Here is a 22,602-nt window from a genome sequence, read left to right as displayed (position 1 = left end):
TAATGTTATGCAATTTATTTCACTAATTTAAATGGTAAAATGACACCAAAATGCATCGAACTTTCATCAAAATCCTATTGTATACATTCAACTTTCAAAAGTCTTATTGTATGCATTCAACTTTGTATTTTCTCCTATTGTATGCTTTTGACTTGTTATAAGAGGTAAACTTCCAGTCACCTAGTAGACAAGATAACATTATTAGTCCCTCGTGTTTATCAGATTATTACATACTAGTTATTTATGTTTATTTTTGAGGCTATTGGTCCCTCATTTTAACCTTTCATCTTCTTCAACAATTTCATCCACATACATTCATATATATAGTGTACAACAAAAAATAAAGAACTACAATTTGATATACGGAGTATTTTTTATTTTTTTTTCCAAATCAAAATCAAGAACTACAAATCAAAAATTACACTTATGATTATAAACTCTAATTCTTTCTAAACCCTAATTCTACTTATGATTCAAACATTAATTATTGCAAACAGCAGTAGGCATCAATTATCCCTATCACAAATGAAAGATGATTAAACAACAGTAGGCAACTTATTGGATATGAATATTAAATCCTATAAATGAAAACCCTCCATTTTTAGATCTGGTAGCAATGAGTTTCACCGTCGCGGATCTCCGGCGACCTCCGTCGCCACACCTCTCCGACAACATCCGCCTCCATTGCTACCCAAAGACTTCACCTCTTCTCGATATCTTCATAGCAGGTTGATTACTCTCTTGTAATAATTTACGAGTGCAAATCGACAACAAGAATGAATTAGATGTGTGAATCGATTAATTAGCTTTGGATTCAATCGGTTGTTCAAAGTGTGTGATTTTGTTTGTTCATTATTTGGATTGATTTAAAATAGATGTATAAAGGGATTTTGTTTCCAGATTTCGACAATCCCCAACATCCATCTTTTAGGTTTCAGATCTACTAGAAAATTTCATAACAGGTGGTTTAGCAAGGTTATGATTTCGGCATCGTTTCAAAACTATGTAAATTAACATAGAAAAATTTTCAAGTCTATGTGTCTAGTCTTTGTAGCAGATGGATTAGTTGCATCTTATCTTTTATATTTGTTTTAATTTATAATAGTGACGATGAAGATGATGAACTTCAAGAAATTCATATGGGTTTTGCAGGTTAAATAAATAAAGTTAGATCCGTAAATCGTCAAATCGAACACATGGGGTTTGCAAATCGGTTTGCAAATCATCAAATCGAACAAATGAATTTTCCAGGTTGCAGGCTAAATATCTAAATTGCGGGTTGCAGGTTACTTGCTTGGATCCAATTGAAGATTCAATTTTAGACTTAACGGAAAAATTTAACGAGTGTTAAGTCAAGGGACCAACCACGTAAAGAAACCCAATTAGTAACATACAAGGGTGACATGTGAAAGGACCCGTCCTAATCCATCTGGACGAAGTCACCAACAACTGGTTCCATTGCGATGATCGACTCCAAGTACTGTCTTTAAAATGAGCAAATGCACAGCGAAATGTTTCTTTTATACATGAGAATAAACATGCTTTCAAGTGTCAACCAAAAGGTTGGTGAGTTCATTAGTTTAACACAAATAATCATTTTCAATAATATAATAGACCACAAGATTTCATATTTCCATTTCTCATAAACATACGTCCCATGCATAGAGACAAAATATCATTCATATGGATTGAACACCTGGTAACCGACATTCACAATATGCATATAAGAATATCCCCATCATTCCGGGATCCTCCTTCGGACATGATATAATTTCGAAGTACTAAAGCATCCGGTACTTTGGATGGGGTTTGTTAGGCCCAATAGATCTATCTTTAGGATTCGCGTCAATTAGGGTGTCTGTTCCCTAATTCTTAGATTACCAGACTTAATAAAAAGGGGCATATTCGATTTCGATAATTCAACCATAGAATGTAGTTTCACGTACTTGTGTCTATTTTGTAAATCATTTATAAAAGTAGCGCATGTATTCTCAGCCCAAAAATATAAAGGGTAAAAAGGCAAATGAAACTCACGCATATAAATATTGTAAAACAGTTAATAAAGCATTTGCATGTATTCTCAGCCCAAAAACATAAAGAGTAAAAGGGGCAAATGAAACTCACGCATATAATTATTGTAAAACAGTTAATAAAACATTTGCATATATTCTCAGCCCCAAAAATGTAAAGAGTAAAAGGGGAGCAAATGAAACTCACCTAATGTATTTTGTAGTAAAAATACATATGACTATATTGAACAATGTAGGGTTGGCCTCGGATTCACGAACCTATATCATTTGTGTATATATTAATACATATCCTTGTACTCGAACACATATATATAATTTTATTAGTTATATTCTTGTTATATTAATAATATATATTTTCACATATAAAATATTAATTTTTGTTATATTATATATATATATATATATATTAAATTTATTTGTATGTATATATATATATATATATATATATATATATATATATATATATATAATTGGTTTGTTAAAACTTTTCTTTTAGTATTGTTAGTGATAATATTTGGAATAATGCGAATGATAATACTAATATCAATGAAATGCTAATATTATCTAAAATTCTGTTAATAATGTTATTAATGATCGTTTTTAATAATAAAACTCATGATAATGATAATATCAATAGTTTTTAATAATTTAATAATAAAGACTATGAATATAATACATTTTGTTATTAATACTTAATAATAATAATTGTAACAATCTTATTACTAAAGGTAAACTAAATAATGATTCTTTATTTATTAATGATGATAAAATTTCTAAAATGATACTAATACGAACATTAATAAAAAATAATAGTAACTTTTATTGTCTTCATCATAATACTAATAATAGTAATAATACTAAATATTAATACTTGATAATAGTAATACTAATTATAACATTCCTAATATTTATCAATAATCGTACTAACAATCAATACTAATATTAATACATGATAATACCATTACTAATTACTAATATTAATAATAATAATAATAATAAATAAAAGTACATGAAACTACCTCATATCAAAAGGGTTCCAAAAAGAAAACAGCCCTCCCCTAGTCTCGAACTCGAGACCACATGCTACCTCGACACTCTCCCATACCATTGAACTGCTTTGAATTTTCTGTTTTAATTTCTCCCCAAATTTATATAAACCGAATTATGTATCCTCATACTTATCATCTTCTTCTTCCTCAAGCTTGTATCCATTCAACCAAATTTCAATCCCAAGTAACAATTAGTTTTAGAATTTATTAACTATCGTAGGAACTTTTATCTGGGTTAAATGGGATTGAAAAGAAGAAAAAAATAAAAAAATAAAAAAAATATATATATAAACAAGCAGCTGCTCGTCGCTGCAGTAAAAAAAAAATTTATAAATCGAAAATCTAAACACTCTTACACTATGATTCCTATATGAAACTTGCTCCATATCATCCAACAAATACTCGTTGGTCAACAATTACAATTGAAACACCATCAAAATCACGAATTTGAATTCACAAGAACTGTTGACTTTTGTTTTAAAAAATTTGACTTCGAAAATTCGTGCTTGATATTAGAAATTGGAACGTGATATTTTGCAGCCATATTGAGTAAGAGATTCCTAACGAAACAGCATTTAAGGATTTTTCTATTTGGTGCGAAATTGAATTAAGAGGAAAAAAAAAAATTACGCGTACAGATGAACAAAAAAAAAATATATATGATATGCTCCCAATTCCCTCTACTTTCCGTTGTTGACTTGTAGAGTTGATAAATCCTCATGTGGACGTTCCAATAATAGAATTTAACTGATTGTTTGATGACAAAGGGTCACGAGCAGCACAGTTGGACAGTAACATATAACAAATTGATTTTGATATAACAATTACACATATTTATTTACATTAGTTATTTATATATATATCTATATATATGTTTAAACATTTATAATATATATACAGTTGTATTTTGTATATATATACATATTCATATAAACCTATATATATAATTCTGTTTATTTGTAAATAATTCATAATATGGTAATTACAAATATATTTATGCGTAATATTATTAATAATAGAATAGAATTATTAATAAAGTCTACTAATAATAGACAATAATAATATTAATATTAACAATAATGCAGATTTTAATAAATTTAATTAATGATAATAATAATCTTATTAATGATACAATTAATAATAATACTAGTTATAATAATATTAATAACATTAATATTGCAACTTAGATCTTATATATATTTTATTTTAGAAAAAAAAAATATACAAATCTTAATATTAGTACTAACAATAATTATCATGTTTATGTATCATATATATATATATATATATATATATATATATATATATATATATATATATATATATATATATATATATATATATATATATATATATATATTCAAATTACTATATATAATTATGTTTTACGTATCCAGATTCAATACTTTGATATATGTATTAATTATATACATCAGAGCAATTTACACTCAAAGTATAACATTATACAATTAATACATTATTAATCGTTGACTATTTATGTTCGAAATCATTTAGTAACAGATTTTAGTTATTTTAATTTATCTTCCATAATAAATAAACCACTTATTAGTTATCTGTTATATTTATTTTACAATATATGATTATTTATATATGTAGTTAATTATATGTACATTTCTATTTACGTTTATAGATTTGTGAATCGTCGGGAGTAGTCGAAGGTCAAATTGAATTAATAAAAATAATTCACAAGTTTTAAGACTCAACCTTACAGACTTTGCTTATCGTGTCGAGATTATATAAAGACTTAGTTTAAATTTGGTATAAAATTCCCGGGTCGTCACAGTACCTACCCGTTAAAGAAATTTCGTCCCGAAATTTGAGTGAGGTAATCATGGCTAACAATAAAAAAAATGTTTTTCATGACGAATATGAGTTGATAAATTGAGTTTTATCATTTTTGAGTAATATGGATTAAAATAATTCAATTATTTGAAGAGTACGAATGAAGCTATTCACAAAAGAATGAAATGAGAAACAAAGATTTGCTTTTAACTTTTGACGTAGTCAGGTTTGAATTTAGAAAATAAGGCGTGTCTTAACTTTTGACGTTGTCTTGTTTGAATTCCGGAATTCAAGGGATTTAAAAGGAAATCTTCGAAATCTAAAAGATTTGATTCTTCGGGATTTATGGAAAATAAGATCTCTACAATTAAATGCTATGATCATCTGTCTTGATTGCTTCGTCTGGTATCTCCACTATAAATGAACTTCTTCTGTTCTATTACTTCCCACCACTTCCAACTTCTATATTTTAATTCATACTTTCAAATCATCAGTAAATATGCTTCATCCAGTTTTAATCCTTGTCCTTATCCTTATTATCGCAACAGTTATTCTCCTTTTCCAACTACCACCGGAGGAATTTGTTTTCTTCTACTTCGCCCTTGGGGTTATAATGTTTTTAATTCTCCCGTGTCTTTATGTTGCGATAAACATTGATATGCACGGTTTGTAATTCCTGTGTTTATGATCGGCTTTCTATTTTCCTTTATTTTCCGGAGCTCCATGCTCTTGTTTTCTCTTCCCAACTCCAAGTCAAGCGAATAATGGTCCAGAATTCGTAGATATAGAGTTTCGAATGATTATAATGTTCTAAGCAGGGTGGAACGTGATAGCACGATTTGATTTTCAAATTTATCAACATTACAGAAGATAGAACCATCAAGAATACATTTTCTTGATATGTTCAGAAGTTAAGTAGAATAAAAGAGTTATGTAACATGGCACATGATGACGTTAAGATCTGTGAATCATCACGTTCCATTAGAAACTCAACATGACTTAATATAATATAATCACGTTGATCAAGTGTCATTATATTATACTAACTCATGCATCAATTTCCAACATTACTTCATTAACATTAATATTTTAAGCTCGAAAGTTTACAGAATATAGAACCTAACAGTTTCTATATGATGTAACACTGATAGCACGAAGAGATTAATGATTTCAGATAAGAATAATTATGAAAATATCTTCAGAAATATAGAAGATATTTATGATGATATTTTGGAATTTCTAAGTTCGATGGTTGATGAGGAAGATTTTCCGCAAGATTTTAACATGAGTACGGAGCAAGATATTCGTTGAAGGTTTCATCGGATCCAGAATTACCTGGATTCTTTGAATATATGGTATGGTCCTTGTATTTGTCCTTGGTCTTCTTCGTGGTTAGCTCAATCCGTTTTCCAGTTCCAACTTTTCTGAGCTTTTCCAACATACTAATCTTTATCATCAAACTTTTGATGATTAAGGTCGTTTACAGTTGTCTATGGTTTCTGCTGTTTCATTCAACTTTTTTCAACATTCAAAGTACCGATTTGTGACTGAGTGCTTTTCAGAATTTCAGAATGAGAGATCATAATTCTAAAAGATAAATGTCATACATATAATTGTTGATGTAGATATGATGTGAGTTTTCAAAGTACTGATTGCTGATTCCTGGTAATTGGTATGGCAGTTCTGGTTACAAGATATGGATGAGTATATGATAGGGTTTCAATGAATAAATATAATGATTTGTCAAAGAGATTTAAACCAAGGAGTAACGAGGTTGTTGGTACGTCTGCTGGTAATAAGATGGAATACAAAAGATTTCCCGGTAACAATAAAAGAGTACACATATAAATCAAGGTTATAATAAGGTTGTTTCGAATGAAAAGTCAAAGTTAACTTGCTGGAGCCGTGACAAAATTTGCTAATTTGGAAAGGGATTGCAAAGTTATTTTGGGTAATAATAACACTAAGAAATTAGCATAGCTACGTTTTAAACGTTTACTCAGGTTTCGAGTGATTGTAAGTGCATATCTATATGCATCAATCTTTTCTTCTGTAGATGAAGTGCGGCTCGTTCATCCTATCGATTGAGGTGTTTTCAATAATCATGAAAGGTTTGAACGCATATTGTAATCGTCAAGATACAAATGAGGTTTAAGATGAAATCAAGTGGCAAACTTGAAGAATTGTTTAGTTTCATATGTTATAGTCAATATTTTAATTCATTTTAATTGTCCAATGTTGGTAGTCCACAGTTGATAGTCCACAGTTAGCAATTCAATAATTCATATATAGTTTAATATATAATATTCGAATTAATTATTACGTATCGTGACCCGTATACGTCTCAGACTCGATCACAACTCAAAGTATATATATTATTTGAGAATCAACCTCAACCCTGTATAGAGAACTCGATCATTACTGCATATAGAGTGTCTATGGTGATTCCAAATAATATATATAGATGTGTCGATATGATATGTCAAAACCTTGGATACATGTCTCGATATTTAGAGTGTGTAAAAATAAATAACAGAAATTTAAATGACGATAAATAAAGTGTGTAAAGTAAATAACAAAAATTAAATGACGATAAATAAAATTGCGAGAATGTAAATTGCGATAATTAAATTGCGATAAATAAAATGTAATCAGTTAGCTAGGAAGAATTAGCTAGGAACAGTTAGCGTGGATTCTTAACAAAATTTCTCATAGTTAATTTGTTTGTTTCTAACAAATTTTATTTTGTCAAATGTTTCCTTCATTATGCCACTTGATTTTTGATAAATCGAAATATGAAATTGGATGAATATGGTTATTCTGGGGTGAACTGATTTGTATATCGGTGGATATAAGTAGGATAGTATATGACTGTTGAAGCAGATTCGAAAAACGTACAATGTAACTTATTAATGTGAAATTTAAATAGTCCTCGGGTATTACCTACCCGTTAAAATATTTTCACCATTAACAGTTTGTACAAGAGAATTTTTAATTACAATCTTTATGAAAACATATATACATATATATTTTTTTCAGATGTATTCATGGATTTAATGAGTTAATATGATATTAAACTCATTTGCTTTTCGGTTAGAACTAGAATAAATAATCTCTAAAACTTTAGAGATTACATATTCGCCATGTCGAACGAAGATAAATGAGGTAGAACGATACGTAGAACGAAGATCATACTCAAAGTACATATGATGATATTGAAGCATGGATTGTTGATGGTACTGGTGCTGTTATTGATTGTACTATTGGTGCTGGTGATGTTGCTGAAGCTGGTACATTTTGCACCATATTCTTCGAATTTATTATTCAAGCGCGAAGTTCGTTGACTTGTTACTCCAGGATGATTGTCGGTCAGAACGAGCGGATGAATAAGGTTCAGAATTGTGGATAGAATATGATCTTGTCGAGTTACCCTGGAAATGAGACTAAAAATGGTGTCTCGAACAGGTTCGCCAGTAAAAGCTTCAGGTTCATTGTCAAGAGGTGAATCCGGTTGGTGGAAGGGATTGCCTCCTGCGCGTTTCCATTAATTAAGTTGACTACGAATGCATCAGATGAATTGGAGATGGCTGATTGATTAAATCATTCTGGTGACATCGTTTTCGGAGCTTAGGTGAATATCCATGTCGGAATAGCTGTCGCAATAACTATCGGAATAGCTATCGAAATTTGAGGGACTCGAAATGGTTGAGGGATTCATCTTGTACAATCAGATGGAGGATTTTCGATAAGGAATATATTATAGGATGTAGATTAGTACCCTGCAATACATAATTTACATATGCATATATAATACTAAAATTCCATAAGTTACGGAGGAATCTACAGAAAATGTCAGGCAAAGTTTATAATAACATATATGCTAAGATATGAATTAGCAGATATGCTAAGATATGAATTTTGTCCATACACTAATCATGCAATCAATGCAGTAAAACGTGTCTAGACTAAGAATGATAAGCAAGTGATTCTCTAAGAATGATAAGCAGGTAATTTTTGACACGAAGTGATAAGCAAAACTTTTGACATGCAGACACGGTCGAAGTCCAGACTCACTAATGCATCCTAACGACTTATCAGTTAGACACACTAATGCAGACCCGGTTCACTAAGACCACCGCTCTGATACCAACTGAAAGGACCCGTCCTAATCCATCTGGACGAAGTCACCAACAACTGGTTCCATTGCGATGATCGACTCCAAGTACTGTCTTTAAAATGAGCAAATGCACAGCGGAATGTTTCTTTTATACATGAGAATAAACATGCTTTCAAGTGTCAACCAAAAGGTTGGTGAGTTCATTAGTTTAACACAAATAATCATTTTCAATAATATAATAGACCACAAGAGTTCATATTTCCATTTCTCATAAACATACGTCCCATGCATAGAGACAAAATATCATTCATATGGATTGAACACCTGGTAACCGACATTCACAATATGCATATAAGAATATCCCCATCATTCTGGGATCCTCCTTCGGACATGATATAATTTCGAAGTACTAAAGCATCCGGTACTTTGGATGGGGTTTGTTAGGCCCAATAGATCTATCTTTAGGATTCGCGTCAATTAGGGTGTCTGTTCCCTAATTCTTAGATTACCAGACTTAATAAAAAGGGGCATATTCGATTTCGATAATTCAACCATAGAATGTAGTTTCACGTACTTGTGTCTATTTTGTAAATCATTTATAAAAGTAGCGCATGTATTCTCAGCCCAAAAATATAAAGGGTAAAAAGGCAAATGAAACTCACGCATATAAATATTGTAAAACAGTTAATAAAACATTTGCATGTATTCTCAGCCCAAAAACATAAAGAGTAAAAGGGGCAAATGAAACTCACGCATATAATTATTGTAAAACAGTTAATAAAACATTTGCATATATTCTCAGCCCCAAAAATGTAAAGAGTAAAAGGGGAGCAAATGAAACTCACCTAATGTATTTTGTAGTAAAAATACATATGACTATATTGAACAATGTAGGGTTGGCCTCGGATTCACGAACCTATATCATTTGTGTATATATTAATACATATCCTTGTACTCGAACACATATATATAATTTTATTAGTTATATTCTTGTTATATTAATAATATATATTTTCACATATAAAATATTAATTTTTGTTATATTATATATATATATATATATATATATATATTAAATTTATTTGTATGTATATATATATATATATATATATATATATAATTGGTTTGTTAAAACTTTTCTTTTAGTATTGTTAGTGATAATATTTGGAATAATGCGAATGATAATACTAATATCAATGAAATGCTAATATTATCTAAAATTCTGTTAATAATGTTATTAATGATCGTTTTTAATAATAAAACTCATGATAATGATAATATCAATAGTTTTTAATAATTTAATAATAAAGACTATGAATATAATACATTTTGTTATTAATACTTAATAATAATAATTGTAACAATCTTATTACTAAAGGTAAACTAAATAATGATTCTTTATTTATTAATGATGATAAAATTTCTAAAATGATACTAATACGAACATTAATAAAAAATAATAGTAACTTTTATTGTCTTCATCATAATACTAATAATAGTAATAATACTAAATATTAATACTTGATAATAGTAATACTAATTATAACATTCCTAATATTTATCAATAATCGTACTAACAATCAATACTAATATTAATACATGATAATACCATTACTAATTACTAATATTAATAATAATAATAATAATAAATAAAAGTACATGAAACTACCTCATATCAAAAGGGTTCCAAAAAGAAAACAGCCCTCCCCTAGTCTCGAACTCGAGACCACATGCTACCTCGACACTCTCCCATACCATTGAACTGCTTTGATTTTTCTGTTTTAATTTCTCCCCAAATTTATATAAACCGAATTATGTATCCTCATACTTATCATCTTCTTCTTCCTCAAGCTTGTATCCATTCAACCAAATTTCAATCCCAAGTAACAATTAGTTTTAGAATTTATTAACTATCGTAGGAACTTTTATCTGGGTTAAATGGGATTGAAAAGAAGAAAAAAATAAAAAATAAAAAAAATATATATATAAACAAGCAGCTACTCGTCGCTGCAGTAAAAAAAAAAATTTATAAATCGAAAATCTAAACACTCTTACACTATGATTCCTATATGAAACTTGCTCCATATCATCCAACAAATACTCGTTGGTCAACAATTACAATTGAAACACAATCAAAATCACGAATTTGAATTCACAAGAACTGTTGACTTTTGTTTTAAAAAATTTGACTTCGAAAATTCGTGCTTGATATTAGAAATTGGAACGTGATATTTTGCAGCCATATTGAGTAAGAGATTCCTAACGAAACAGCATTTAAGGATTTTTCTATTTGGTGCGAAATTGAATTAAGAGGAAAAAAAAAATTACGCGTACAGATGAACAAAAAAAAATATATATATGATATGCTCCCAATTCCCTCTACTTTCCGTTGTTGACTTGTAGAGTTGATAAATCCTCATGTGGACGTTCCAATAATAGAATTTAACTGATTGTTTGATGACAAAGGGTCACGAGCAGCACAGTTGGACAGTAACATATAACAAATTGATTTTGATATAACAATTACACATATTTATTTACATTAGTTATTTATATATATATCTATATATATGTTTAAACATTTATAATATATATACAGTTGTATTTTGTATATATATACATATTCATATAAACCTATATATATAATTCTGTTTATTTGTAAATAATTCATAATATGGTAATTACAAATATATTTATGCGTAATATTATTAATAATAGAATAGAATTATTAATAAAGTCTACTAATAATAGACAATAATAATATTAATATTAACAATAATGCAGATTTTAATAAATTTAATTAATGATAATAATAATCTTATTAATGATACAATTAATAATAATACTAGTTATAATAATATTAATAACATTAATATTGCAACTTAGATCTTATATATATTTTATTTTAGAAAGAAAAAAAATATACAAATCTTAATATTAGTACTAACAATAATTATCATGTTTATGTATCATATATATATATATATATATATATATATATATATATATATATATATATATATATATATATATATATATATATATATATATATATATATATATTCAAATTACTATATATAATTATGTTTTACGTATCCAGATTCAATACTTTGATATATGTATTAATTATATACATCAAAGCAATTTACACTCAAAGTATAACATTATACAATTAATACATTATTAATCGTTGACTATTTATGTTCGAAATCATTTAGTAACAGATTTTAGTTATTTTAATTTATCTTCCATAATAAATAAACCACTTATTAGTTATCTGTTATATTTATTTTACAATATATGATTATTTATATATGTAGTTAATTATATGTACATTTCTATTTACGTTTATAGATTTGTGAATCGTCGGGAATAGTCGAAGATCAAATTGAATTAATAAAAATAATTCACAAGTTTTAAGACTCAACCTTACAGACTTTGCTTATCGTGTCGAGATTATATAAAGACTTAGTTTAAATTTGGTATAAAATTCCCGGGTCGTCACAACATGATGCATACAATAGGAGAAAATACAAAGTTGAATGCATCAATAAAACCTTTAAAAGTTAAATGCATACAATAGGATTTTAATGAAAGTTCGATGCATTTTGATGCCATTTTTCCAATTTAAATTGGATTAAAACATGTTGCATAGTGTTGTTACAACTCTCACAAAAAAAAAAAAGGTGTAAATAATATGTATTGATTGATTGATGATGAAAATGATGTCAGTCTTGAAAGGACGACTGAACATGCATATATAAGGAAGTTTGATTTGAAGGATAAAATTTTTAAAATATATAGTGGTTATTATGATCGACTAAAAACGCCGTAGATTAACTAACAAAAAACATAAAAATGATGCATGTGCATGCCAATATAAAATAAATATTCCATTGCGCTATAGTCAATATAATGGTGCACATAAGGCTTAGACGATTATTAGTGGTGATGAGATGTGATGAGTGTTTTTAGGGAGTACAGTGCTGATTTGGCGTGATGGCATTATGAAGTTTGTAGTGGTATGGGTGATAGTTATGTGATGAGTTAATTGGTCCCACATTTTTAGTTATTATTTTTATTAATTTAATTAAACTCTATATATATATATATATATATATATATATATATATATATATATATATATATGGGCAGGATCAATGGGGAAGTAACCAATCGAGGGGAAGCGGGGGGAAGCAAAAAAAAAAAATTTTCGTTTTTTTGGAATTTTTTTTCCGGAATCAAGATCACACGAAAATATGAACATTTAGAAGAGACACTTCGTGATGAATGTTATTATTTAGGCGGGAAAACGATCGACAAAAATAACATTCAAGATAATATTGTTCGTGAAGAAAATGAACGTTTTTTCTTTCATGTTTTGTGAAGTAAAATTTAGCCCGATTTAGAATTTAGGGTTTAGGGTTTAGGGTTTGGTGTTTTGGGTTTATTCCATAAACTCAAAACACCAAACCCTAAACCCTAAACCCTAAACTCTAAACCGTTCGTGTTAAAAACTCAATTTAAATCATAAATCTAAACCCTAAATCTAAACCCTAAACCCTAAATTTCTAAACCCTAATATCTAAACCCTATAAACCCTAATATCTAAACCCTAATATCTAAACCCCAATAGCTAAAACCTCAATATACGCTCGAAAAACACGATAATTGTTATATATTACTTCTTCGAGCGTTTTCCCGCCAAAATAAAAACATTTATCACAAAGTGTCTCTACTAAATGTTCATATTTTCATCTCATCTATAATGTTCGTGAACAAAGTTTTTACAAAAAACAAAAAAAAAAAAGTTTTTGCTTTCCCCCGCTTCCCCCCGATTGGTTACTTCCCTCTTGATCCTACCACTATATATATATATATATATATATATATATTAGAGGGATCAAACGAGAATTTTTTTGTGTGAGAACCTTAAAAATACACTGAAATTCGAGCAAAAAAGGAAAATTCGAGAAAAAAGGAAAATTCGAGCAAAAAAGGGAAATTCGAGCAAAAAAGGGAAATTCGAGCAAAAATGGGACACGGGCGAACAAAATAAAAGGAATTCGAGCAAAAAATGAGACAAGGGCGAACAAAAAAGTGATATTCAAACAAAAAAAGTGATATTCGAACAAAAAAAAGGCGGGCGAACAAATTTGTGTTCTACATTTTGGCAGTCGAACAAAAAAATGTAGAACACACGGGTAGTCGAACAAAAATGCTGATATTAGAACAAAAATTTGTTCTACATTTTGAAATTCGAACAAATTTTTTTTTTTTTTGCTCGACTATGAATTTTTTGTTCGTCCGTGTTTTTGATTTTTGCTCGAATTTTTTTTTTGCTCGTCCGTGCACCTTTTTTGCTCGAATTTCAGTGTATTTTGAGTGTTTTTGGAGTTCCTAGAGTTCTCACACTAAAAAAGTTCTCACTGGATCCTCTCCATATATATATATATATATATATATATATATATATATATATATATATATATATATATATATATATATATATATATAGTGGTAGGATCAAGAGGGAAGTAACCAATCGGGGGAAGCGGGGGGAAGCAAAACCTTTTTTTTTTTCGTTTTTTGAAAAAACTTTGTTCACGAACATTATAGATGAGATTAAAATATGAACATTTAGTAGAGACACCTTGTGATAAATGTTTTTATTTTGGCGGGACAACGCTCGAAGAAGTAATATATAACAATTATTGTGTTTTTCGCGCGTATGTTGAGTTTTAGCTATTGGGGTTTAGATATTAGGGTTTAGATATTAGGGTTTATAGGGTTTAGATATTAGGGTTTAGAAATTTAGGGTTTCGGGTTTAGATTTAGGGGTTTAGATTTAGGATTTAGATTGAGTTTTTAACACGAACGGTTTAGAGTTTAGGGTTTAGGGTTTAGGGTTTGGTGTTTTGGGTTTGGGCTAAATTTTACTTCACAAAACATGGAAAAAAAACGTTCATATTCTTCACGAACAATATTATCTTGAATGTTATTTTTGTCGATCGTTTTCTCGCCTAAATAATAACATTCATCACGAAGTGTCTCTTCTAAATGTTCATATTTTCGTGTGATCTTGATGCCGGAAAAAAAAATTTCAAAAAAAACGAAAAACAAAAATTTGCTTCCCCCCGCTTCCCCCCGATTGGTTACTTCCCCATTGATCCTGCCCATATATATATATATATATATATATATATATATATATATATATATATATATATATATATATATATATATATATATATATATATATATATATATATATATATATATATATATATATATATCCTGATTGGGTAAAATTTTGGTCACGCCTCAGATTTCTTCCGTGAAGCTCCCGTCACGCCAACAACATTTTCCTTCCATCACGCCCCATAGTGGCGTGATGGGAGCGTGATGAAGGTAAAAAGGCTCAATCACGCTGCACTTTTTGTGGTCGTAAAGGCTATCTCAGATCACATGACAAAATTAGTGTCTATCTTTCAACATATGATTAGCTAGGTCAAAAAGTGAATGCAAGAATAACAACTATAACAACGAAAAAATGATGTCAAACCTTTGATGCTATTGAGAAATTGTTCCTCAGGGAGACATGTCTTCTGGAGCTCTTTTCCAATAAGCTTCTCCCAAATTACGACCACTTCTCGTTGCGAAAGAATGTTTGCTGGTGGCATGAGGTATAGCGTCTTGTTAACCGTTCGTGGATCGTCCATAGTTTTGATTGTATATGTTGCTATGTCATCTTCATCCACGAAAATTGCTAGAAAAACGTACATTCGATTGTACAATTAATAAACACACACTACAACTAATTTAGTAGTATTTAAAACTTTTTGAATGGGTTTTTTACGCTTAAAAAAGTGAATATACATTAGAAGTGTGAAAAATATAGTTTTAAAAACTTTGAAACGTAAAAAAATACGGTATCAAAAATTTTAAGCTTTGTTAACTTTTATAATTCTTTTATAAAATTTGTGTAAGTATATATATATATATATATATATATATATATATATATATATATATATATGTGTATGTATATATATATATATATATACACATTATTATAAAGTGCGTGCCAATAATCCTACATGTCTATTTCTCAATTAATCTGAATTAATTAATTCTACGTGTCATTTTCTTAATTAAACTGAATTAAATAATCCTACATATCATTTTGTTAATTAAACTAAATTAAATAATAATAACTCCTGCCCGAAAAATATTCGTGTCCCTCCCCTAAAAAATATCGTGGGATTTATTTCCTGAAAGCCGAATTGCCCCGGAGAAGGTTTTACCGACCCGTATTCATGACTCAGGTCCGACCTCCTGCCTCTCGGGATGGTTTAAGGTTCGGATTCCTGTAATGCGGTTCGGGTTTCCTGCCCGAAAGCGCGTGCGTGCGTGGCAAATGAGAGTATTCGATGCCAACAACTTGCCTTTCAAAATAATAATAATAATAATAATAATAATAATAATAATAATAATAATAATAATAATAATAATAATAATAATAATAATAATAATAATAATAATAATAATAATAACTCCCTAAAATAACTTCATATATTATAGGTATGTAATTTTCCTTTATTTTATTTATAGTTCACTAACTCAATAAGATCTACGGTGTATCTATTGCTCATAATATATGTAGATCAATCACATAGGAAACCTTTTAAAGAAAAGGTAACTTTATATTTGTAAATAAATTTAGTTAAAAGACTCATAGTTTATCAATTGATATTAATCAATATCAAACGAATTTATATTTTAATTATTATTCATTAAATTTAATATTTTCATAATTAAAGATTACTATATTTATATATTTAAATAAATAATATGTCACGTAAATAATTTGATAATCAATATGTTAGTATTCAACACTAATGTTTGCGATTCAAATATTATTAGTAATAAATGGTTTCTTAATTTTAATTTTATTATACATTTGATAAATATCAATAATAACGTATCGAATATTAATTTATACAACTGACGTGCAATGCACGGGCTCACGTTAGTATTTAATACCAACGCTTTCGATAAATAAATTATTAATAATAAATGATTTTGTCGTAATTGTATAATACATTTAATAAAATATCAATACGAACGGGCTCATAAAACTAGTGTATATATAAATACGGTATCAAAAAATTTAAGCGTTATTAACTTTTATAATTCTTTTATAAAATTTGTGTAAGTGTATATATATATATATATATATATATATATATATATATATATATATATATATATATATATATATATATAGTGGTTCATCTATTGAATCTTAAAATACATTAGGGTATGATGCCACTCATTGATTGACACATGTCCAATACAAATTGATAAAGCAATTAAGAAAATTAAGGGCATTTTAGTCTAACACTAATACTAGGAGTAACCTCCTCCTTAATATTAGGAGTGGTATGAACTTAGATTAATCAGTTGCATCGATCTATTGATTTTTATCTAGCATTCTTTTTGGATCTGTGCATTAAAAATATCACGGGGATCATGTTTATTTATCAAAAGTAATACGGAGTACATAGTACGTGATTTCAACTTTCATGATCAAAACATTTTTTACCATTAAACACATGCATCAATTGAGGTTTTTGGTAAATCAATAGTTTAAGCATAGTGTATTAGTTTTTTCAGCTCTATTTGCTTCATGAGCTCTAATTTATAATTAATTAGATGAAATTTGTCATGTTCAAAATATTTAAGTGGAAGATATATAATACTCGGTAGTTTATAGTGAAGAATTAGTGGTCTAGTTCTATTTTGATTCCATTTACAGAAAAAATAAGATGACCATTTCATATGTATCAATGTATCAGCTAGCCATTGTATGAAATTTCTGTAACATGTGTACCAATTCATAATTTTAATCGATATATTGTGCATCGCTAAATACACGTAAAATATCTTTGTGTATCATGTATTCTCAAGATTGTGTTGTACATCATATTTCTCAAGGTTGTGTATCATCTTTTCTGATGATTGTGTTTTGTGCGTCATGGTTTCCGAAGATTGTGTTGTGCATTATTTTCTACTCTCTAACGATTGTGTTGTGCATCATAATTTTTGAAGAATGTGTATCGTTTTTTAATTTTAGAACATTTGTATGAGTATGAGTATGATAATAATTATAATAAATATAAATAAAATGTGCATTTGTTCAACTGCATGCACATAATCATCTGTTTGAATGGGTAAATTCAAACGTAAATTAAATCCACATGTTAATGAAAGACCGTTATGCCCCTTATTATCATTTAATTTTGAAATAAATTATCACAAAAAACCTTTTTTAATTTTTGAATTATACTAGATTCAACTAGATCTAACGGCTCATATAGCATCTTACCATTTGTATTTTAAATAACTTTGTACAATAACCTCACCCTATATACGTTTGTATTATTCAGAAATGGCGTCAAAACATGTGCAAAAAGCCACATGCAAGTCAGTAGCGATTAAATTGTTAGTACTACTACGTAGTTTAGTCCGTAATTGATTGGATTGATAGCTCAACCTATATGGACAAACCTCATGCAAGCCACCTCTCTTTTCTATATTTATTTTTGTGTTTCTTGTTTTGTACTTTTCACCAATTGAAGCAATGTGTCAGTTTCCTTTTTACTTGATTAATTAAATTAATTCCATGATGCTAGCTTCTTTTCTACCTTTCACACCTAATTCTTCTTGACATAATAATAGAGGCTTAACGACGACAAAAAACGGGTTAAGTAGCAATCAAATTAAAATGATCGAGTAATCATCTCACCAACAAACCATTCAAGATAGTCTAATGGTTAAGGGCTCTAAGTTCCTCTCACAAATTTTAATTTCAACTTCATAGGAATCATATCTTACGGTGGCAAGAAAAGGGGTTAAAAATTGTCACGTAATACTCGAATATGTCACGTACATTTGTGTAAATAAAAAAACCTCATTGTCCATAATATCTCCAATTTCTCAAAAATAATCATGTTATATAATGTTTTTCTTGTTCAAGTTAATTTAATTCGTGCCGAGTATTTTTAATGTAATATACCATGCCCATGCTTTCCTTGTTCAAATTACTAGGGTAGTATGTGTATTTTAATGTTCATGCATGTACCAAATCTAATAATGTTAGTTCTTGACTTATTATGACCAATATAAAACCATTACTCTTAAGGTTGTTACAACTTAAAACTCAACCCTCTTGTAAAAAACCAGAACCCTAACAACTAGATTATCCTTTTTTTACCGACAATTTTCGCATCGAATACTCTCATTTGCGACCTACGCACGCTAGGTAGGAAACTTCAAGGATCATCCCGGGTTGTTCGGAAACTAATCGCGGGAACTGGGTTGCTTTGCAACTAATCGCAGTAAATCCTGGAGAAAACCTCCCCCTCCTCAGAATTGAATCCGGTTTCTTGGCAACTAACCGTGAACCCTCCCTACTAAGGCATTGGATAGCATTGAAGCAATGTTTCGTTGGTAACAAAAATTAAGTTATTAATGTGACTGTGTGTTTATTTCTTTGAAGAAGTTTATATAAAATATATGTTAAAATACATTTTGGATAGCTTTTAACCCATTATAAAATATAATTTAAAATAAATTTTGGATGGCTTTTAACCCATTCTAGCTATCTCACAAGGACGACTCAGAGGGTGTGCGAGTGGGGCAATCGCACATGACCCAAATTTTCAAAGGGCTCAAAATTCTGTAAAATTGAGCGTTTTATAAATTGGGATAAAAAACTGAGACGTGTGATCACTGATTTGTATTAAACGGACATGCAAATTAGGACAGTTGATAAAACGTGATGATGAGGATGTTGAAAAATTTAATTTTTATTAAGAGCCCATTTTATATCTCGCACATGAACTTTAAAAGTAATGAGACAGCCCTACTATCTCATAACCCGTTAAATAGTAGTGGACAAAATTATTGTCATGATTTGCATGTTTAAACTAATCAAGTTCAACAAACTAAGATGGTAATTAACTTACATTTCTGATTGCCATCTCCAAACAAGACCACTGAATCCGTTGCAGGAAGAATGTGACCAAATTGACACAACCCTCCAATAAAGTAGCCGGCGAAACAATTTGCTGATACGTACGTGAAGGGGATCCCAACGTCTTCAATCGCCTTTCTCACCACCATTTTTTCTGTAAACGTCTCTCGTCCTGGTTCCATTGAGTCCAACATTCTCGATGGATCCATACCAAACTCCGATGGCAAAAACCGCTATCATAAAAAAAATAAATTACTAGTTTATTAATTAACACGTCTATTACACAATGAGTCAACCAGTAGCGGGTCTAGGATTAAAACTCAAATCTATACAATTTGAGTGGTAGTTTGTATAAAAATTCTAAAGAATAGCTATTTACTTTCAATAATACCATTATTTAAAAATAAAAAATAAAAACGTATGGAGTCGAATCTTCAAATTTAGTAGTGTTCTCTACAATTTAAGTGATACTCTGTATAAAAAAGTTTCATACTAGTGGGGTTCAAGAACACCACTCCTTGTGTCTAAATTCGCCCCCGTCAACCATATACCTCAAAATAGTCTACAGATTAAAGTCTCAATTACAACTAATCTCACTAGCAGCATATTTTTGAGAGACTAAACTGTTCAGAATAGAAACAGGTCAGGAATATTTACCGAATAACCCAGTTAAAAAGCTTGCAAAACAATTGGATTCCACGAATAAACAGATAAACAAATTTTAAAATGGAAATTTTTAGAGTGTGGAGTAAGTAATATTGTACGTACCTTAATGTTTCCAGCTTCTTTGATGGCATCAACAAGTTTGAGTTGAAGGTGGATCTGATGGCTACGAACATGGACACCAGAAATTGCACATATCACGATTTCGACTTGCTTTATGGCTTCAACTAGGCTGTGATGATCGTCAAACGAGCCATTGACGAGACGAGCTCCTTGTTTTTTAAAGGAAAGTAGCATCTGAATCTTCTCGATATCGAGACCGATTTCTTGTCGTTTGAGAACGTATGTTTCATGCCCTTGTTCTAAACTGGCCTTTACTAGCCTCTTGCCAAGGTATCCAGTACCACCAACGATCAAAACTTTTTTCTTTATCCCCATTTTTACGAGTAGTGTTTTATTTGTTTATATAATGTTAACTCAATGAGAAAAATGTATGTGGAAGCTGTTATATATATACTCCGTAATCAACAAGGTTTTTGTTTTATAATCTTAAATTTAAAGCCAATAGTTGTTGAATGGATACATGATTGGGAACCTAAACATGTTACGTAACTGATTAATTAGTCTGACCGCAAATGATCTCTTTTTATATTACTCTCATCCGTCTTAAAATGATTATCTAGTTAGACTTTGTTGGAGATATGGAGAACTTTAAAAAATTAGAGGGAAGATTCCAGGAAACTCACACGAAGCTTCCACGAAGTTGTTAGGAAACTCACATGTAGCTTCCACGAAGTTGTGAGGAAATTCACATGTAGCTTCCACGAAGCTGTCAGAAAACTCACATGTAGCTTCCATGAAATTGTTTTTAGCTTACTCTTTAAACCATTCTATAAATAGACCCTCTTGTAACTCATTGTAAACACACCACAAATATTCAGTAAATACATTCTCTAGTTGGTCCGTGGACTAAAGCAATCACAACGATTGCATATAACCACGTTATCTCTTGTGTCGATTTACATTTCTTGCATTTATAATCTTTCATTCATTAAGTGGGTTAGTAATCTTGTAGAATTACTATCGGTGAGTGATCTTGTTGAATCACTTGCGTTGTTTTGGGTCCTAATATCCTTACAACTGGTATCAGAGCTCAAGGTTTCGACTTTGGGTACGATGGCGGAAGACGAAAAGTTTAGAATTGACCGATTCGATGGGAGAGACTTTGGCTTTTGGAAGATTGATGTCGTACGAGGTGTATATAAAATAGTTATTAATTTTAGCAGAAAACACTATTAAATACGATACAATTTTACACAAGATATTTATTTATTTATAGAATGGATATACTTAAACCTTGCTACAACACTTATAGGCAGTGTACCTAATCGTACAGTAGTGTAGTTTTTAGTAAGTCCGGTTCGTTCCACAGGGAAATCTTTAAACAAAGCTCAACGCTATATTAGTTTACTTTTATAAAAATACAAATATATATATATAAGTAATATTATTATTATAAAGGGGGGTTTTTACCGTTTAATGACCGGTTTGTCGATTTTAAAACTTTAGTCGCAGTTAAAACCTAATGTAAAATATTAAATAAATAAAAGACTTAAATTAAAACTTAAAGTAAATAACAATAATGAAATTGCGAATAATAAAAGTGCGATAAACTTGCGATAATTAAAAAGTACGATAATTAAAAGTGCGATTAAACAACAATAAATAAAAGTGCGATAATTAGAAGTGCAATTAAATATAAAATAAAGGAAATTAACTATGAAATAAAAGAATTATTCTTATTTAAACTTCCGTAATCATGATGTTTGACGTGTTGATTTTAGTTTTATGCCCATGGGTTAATTGTCCTTTGTCCTGGATTATTTAATATGTCCGTCT

At 29.3% G+C, this 22,602-nt stretch overlaps 1 protein-coding gene across 1 annotated transcript in view; it reads right to left on the bottom strand.

Moving 5' to 3' along the window:
- The window catches only part of LOC139898526 (bifunctional pinoresinol-lariciresinol reductase-like), a 21,746-nt gene extending 605 nt beyond the window's left edge, over window positions 1-21,141 (bottom strand). The window contains exons 1-3 of the mRNA XM_071881278.1: window positions 20,809-21,141; window positions 20,033-20,273; window positions 15,565-15,768 (exon numbers count right to left, since the gene is read on the bottom strand). Coding sequence (XP_071737379.1) covers window positions 15,565-15,768; window positions 20,033-20,273; window positions 20,809-21,141 — 778 coding nt within the window. The remainder of the gene's footprint in view (window positions 1-15,564; window positions 15,769-20,032; window positions 20,274-20,808) is intronic.
- Between the last annotated feature and the right edge of the window lie 1,461 nt (window positions 21,142-22,602).

This window comes from Rutidosis leptorrhynchoides, chromosome 3, assembly GCF_046630445.1.
Source record: "Rutidosis leptorrhynchoides isolate AG116_Rl617_1_P2 chromosome 3, CSIRO_AGI_Rlap_v1, whole genome shotgun sequence".
NCBI classification, from domain to species: Eukaryota; Viridiplantae; Streptophyta; class Magnoliopsida; order Asterales; family Asteraceae; genus Rutidosis; species Rutidosis leptorrhynchoides.
Note: the sequence above shows the minus strand (reverse complement) of the source record. Positions and strands in the feature narration are given on the sequence as shown.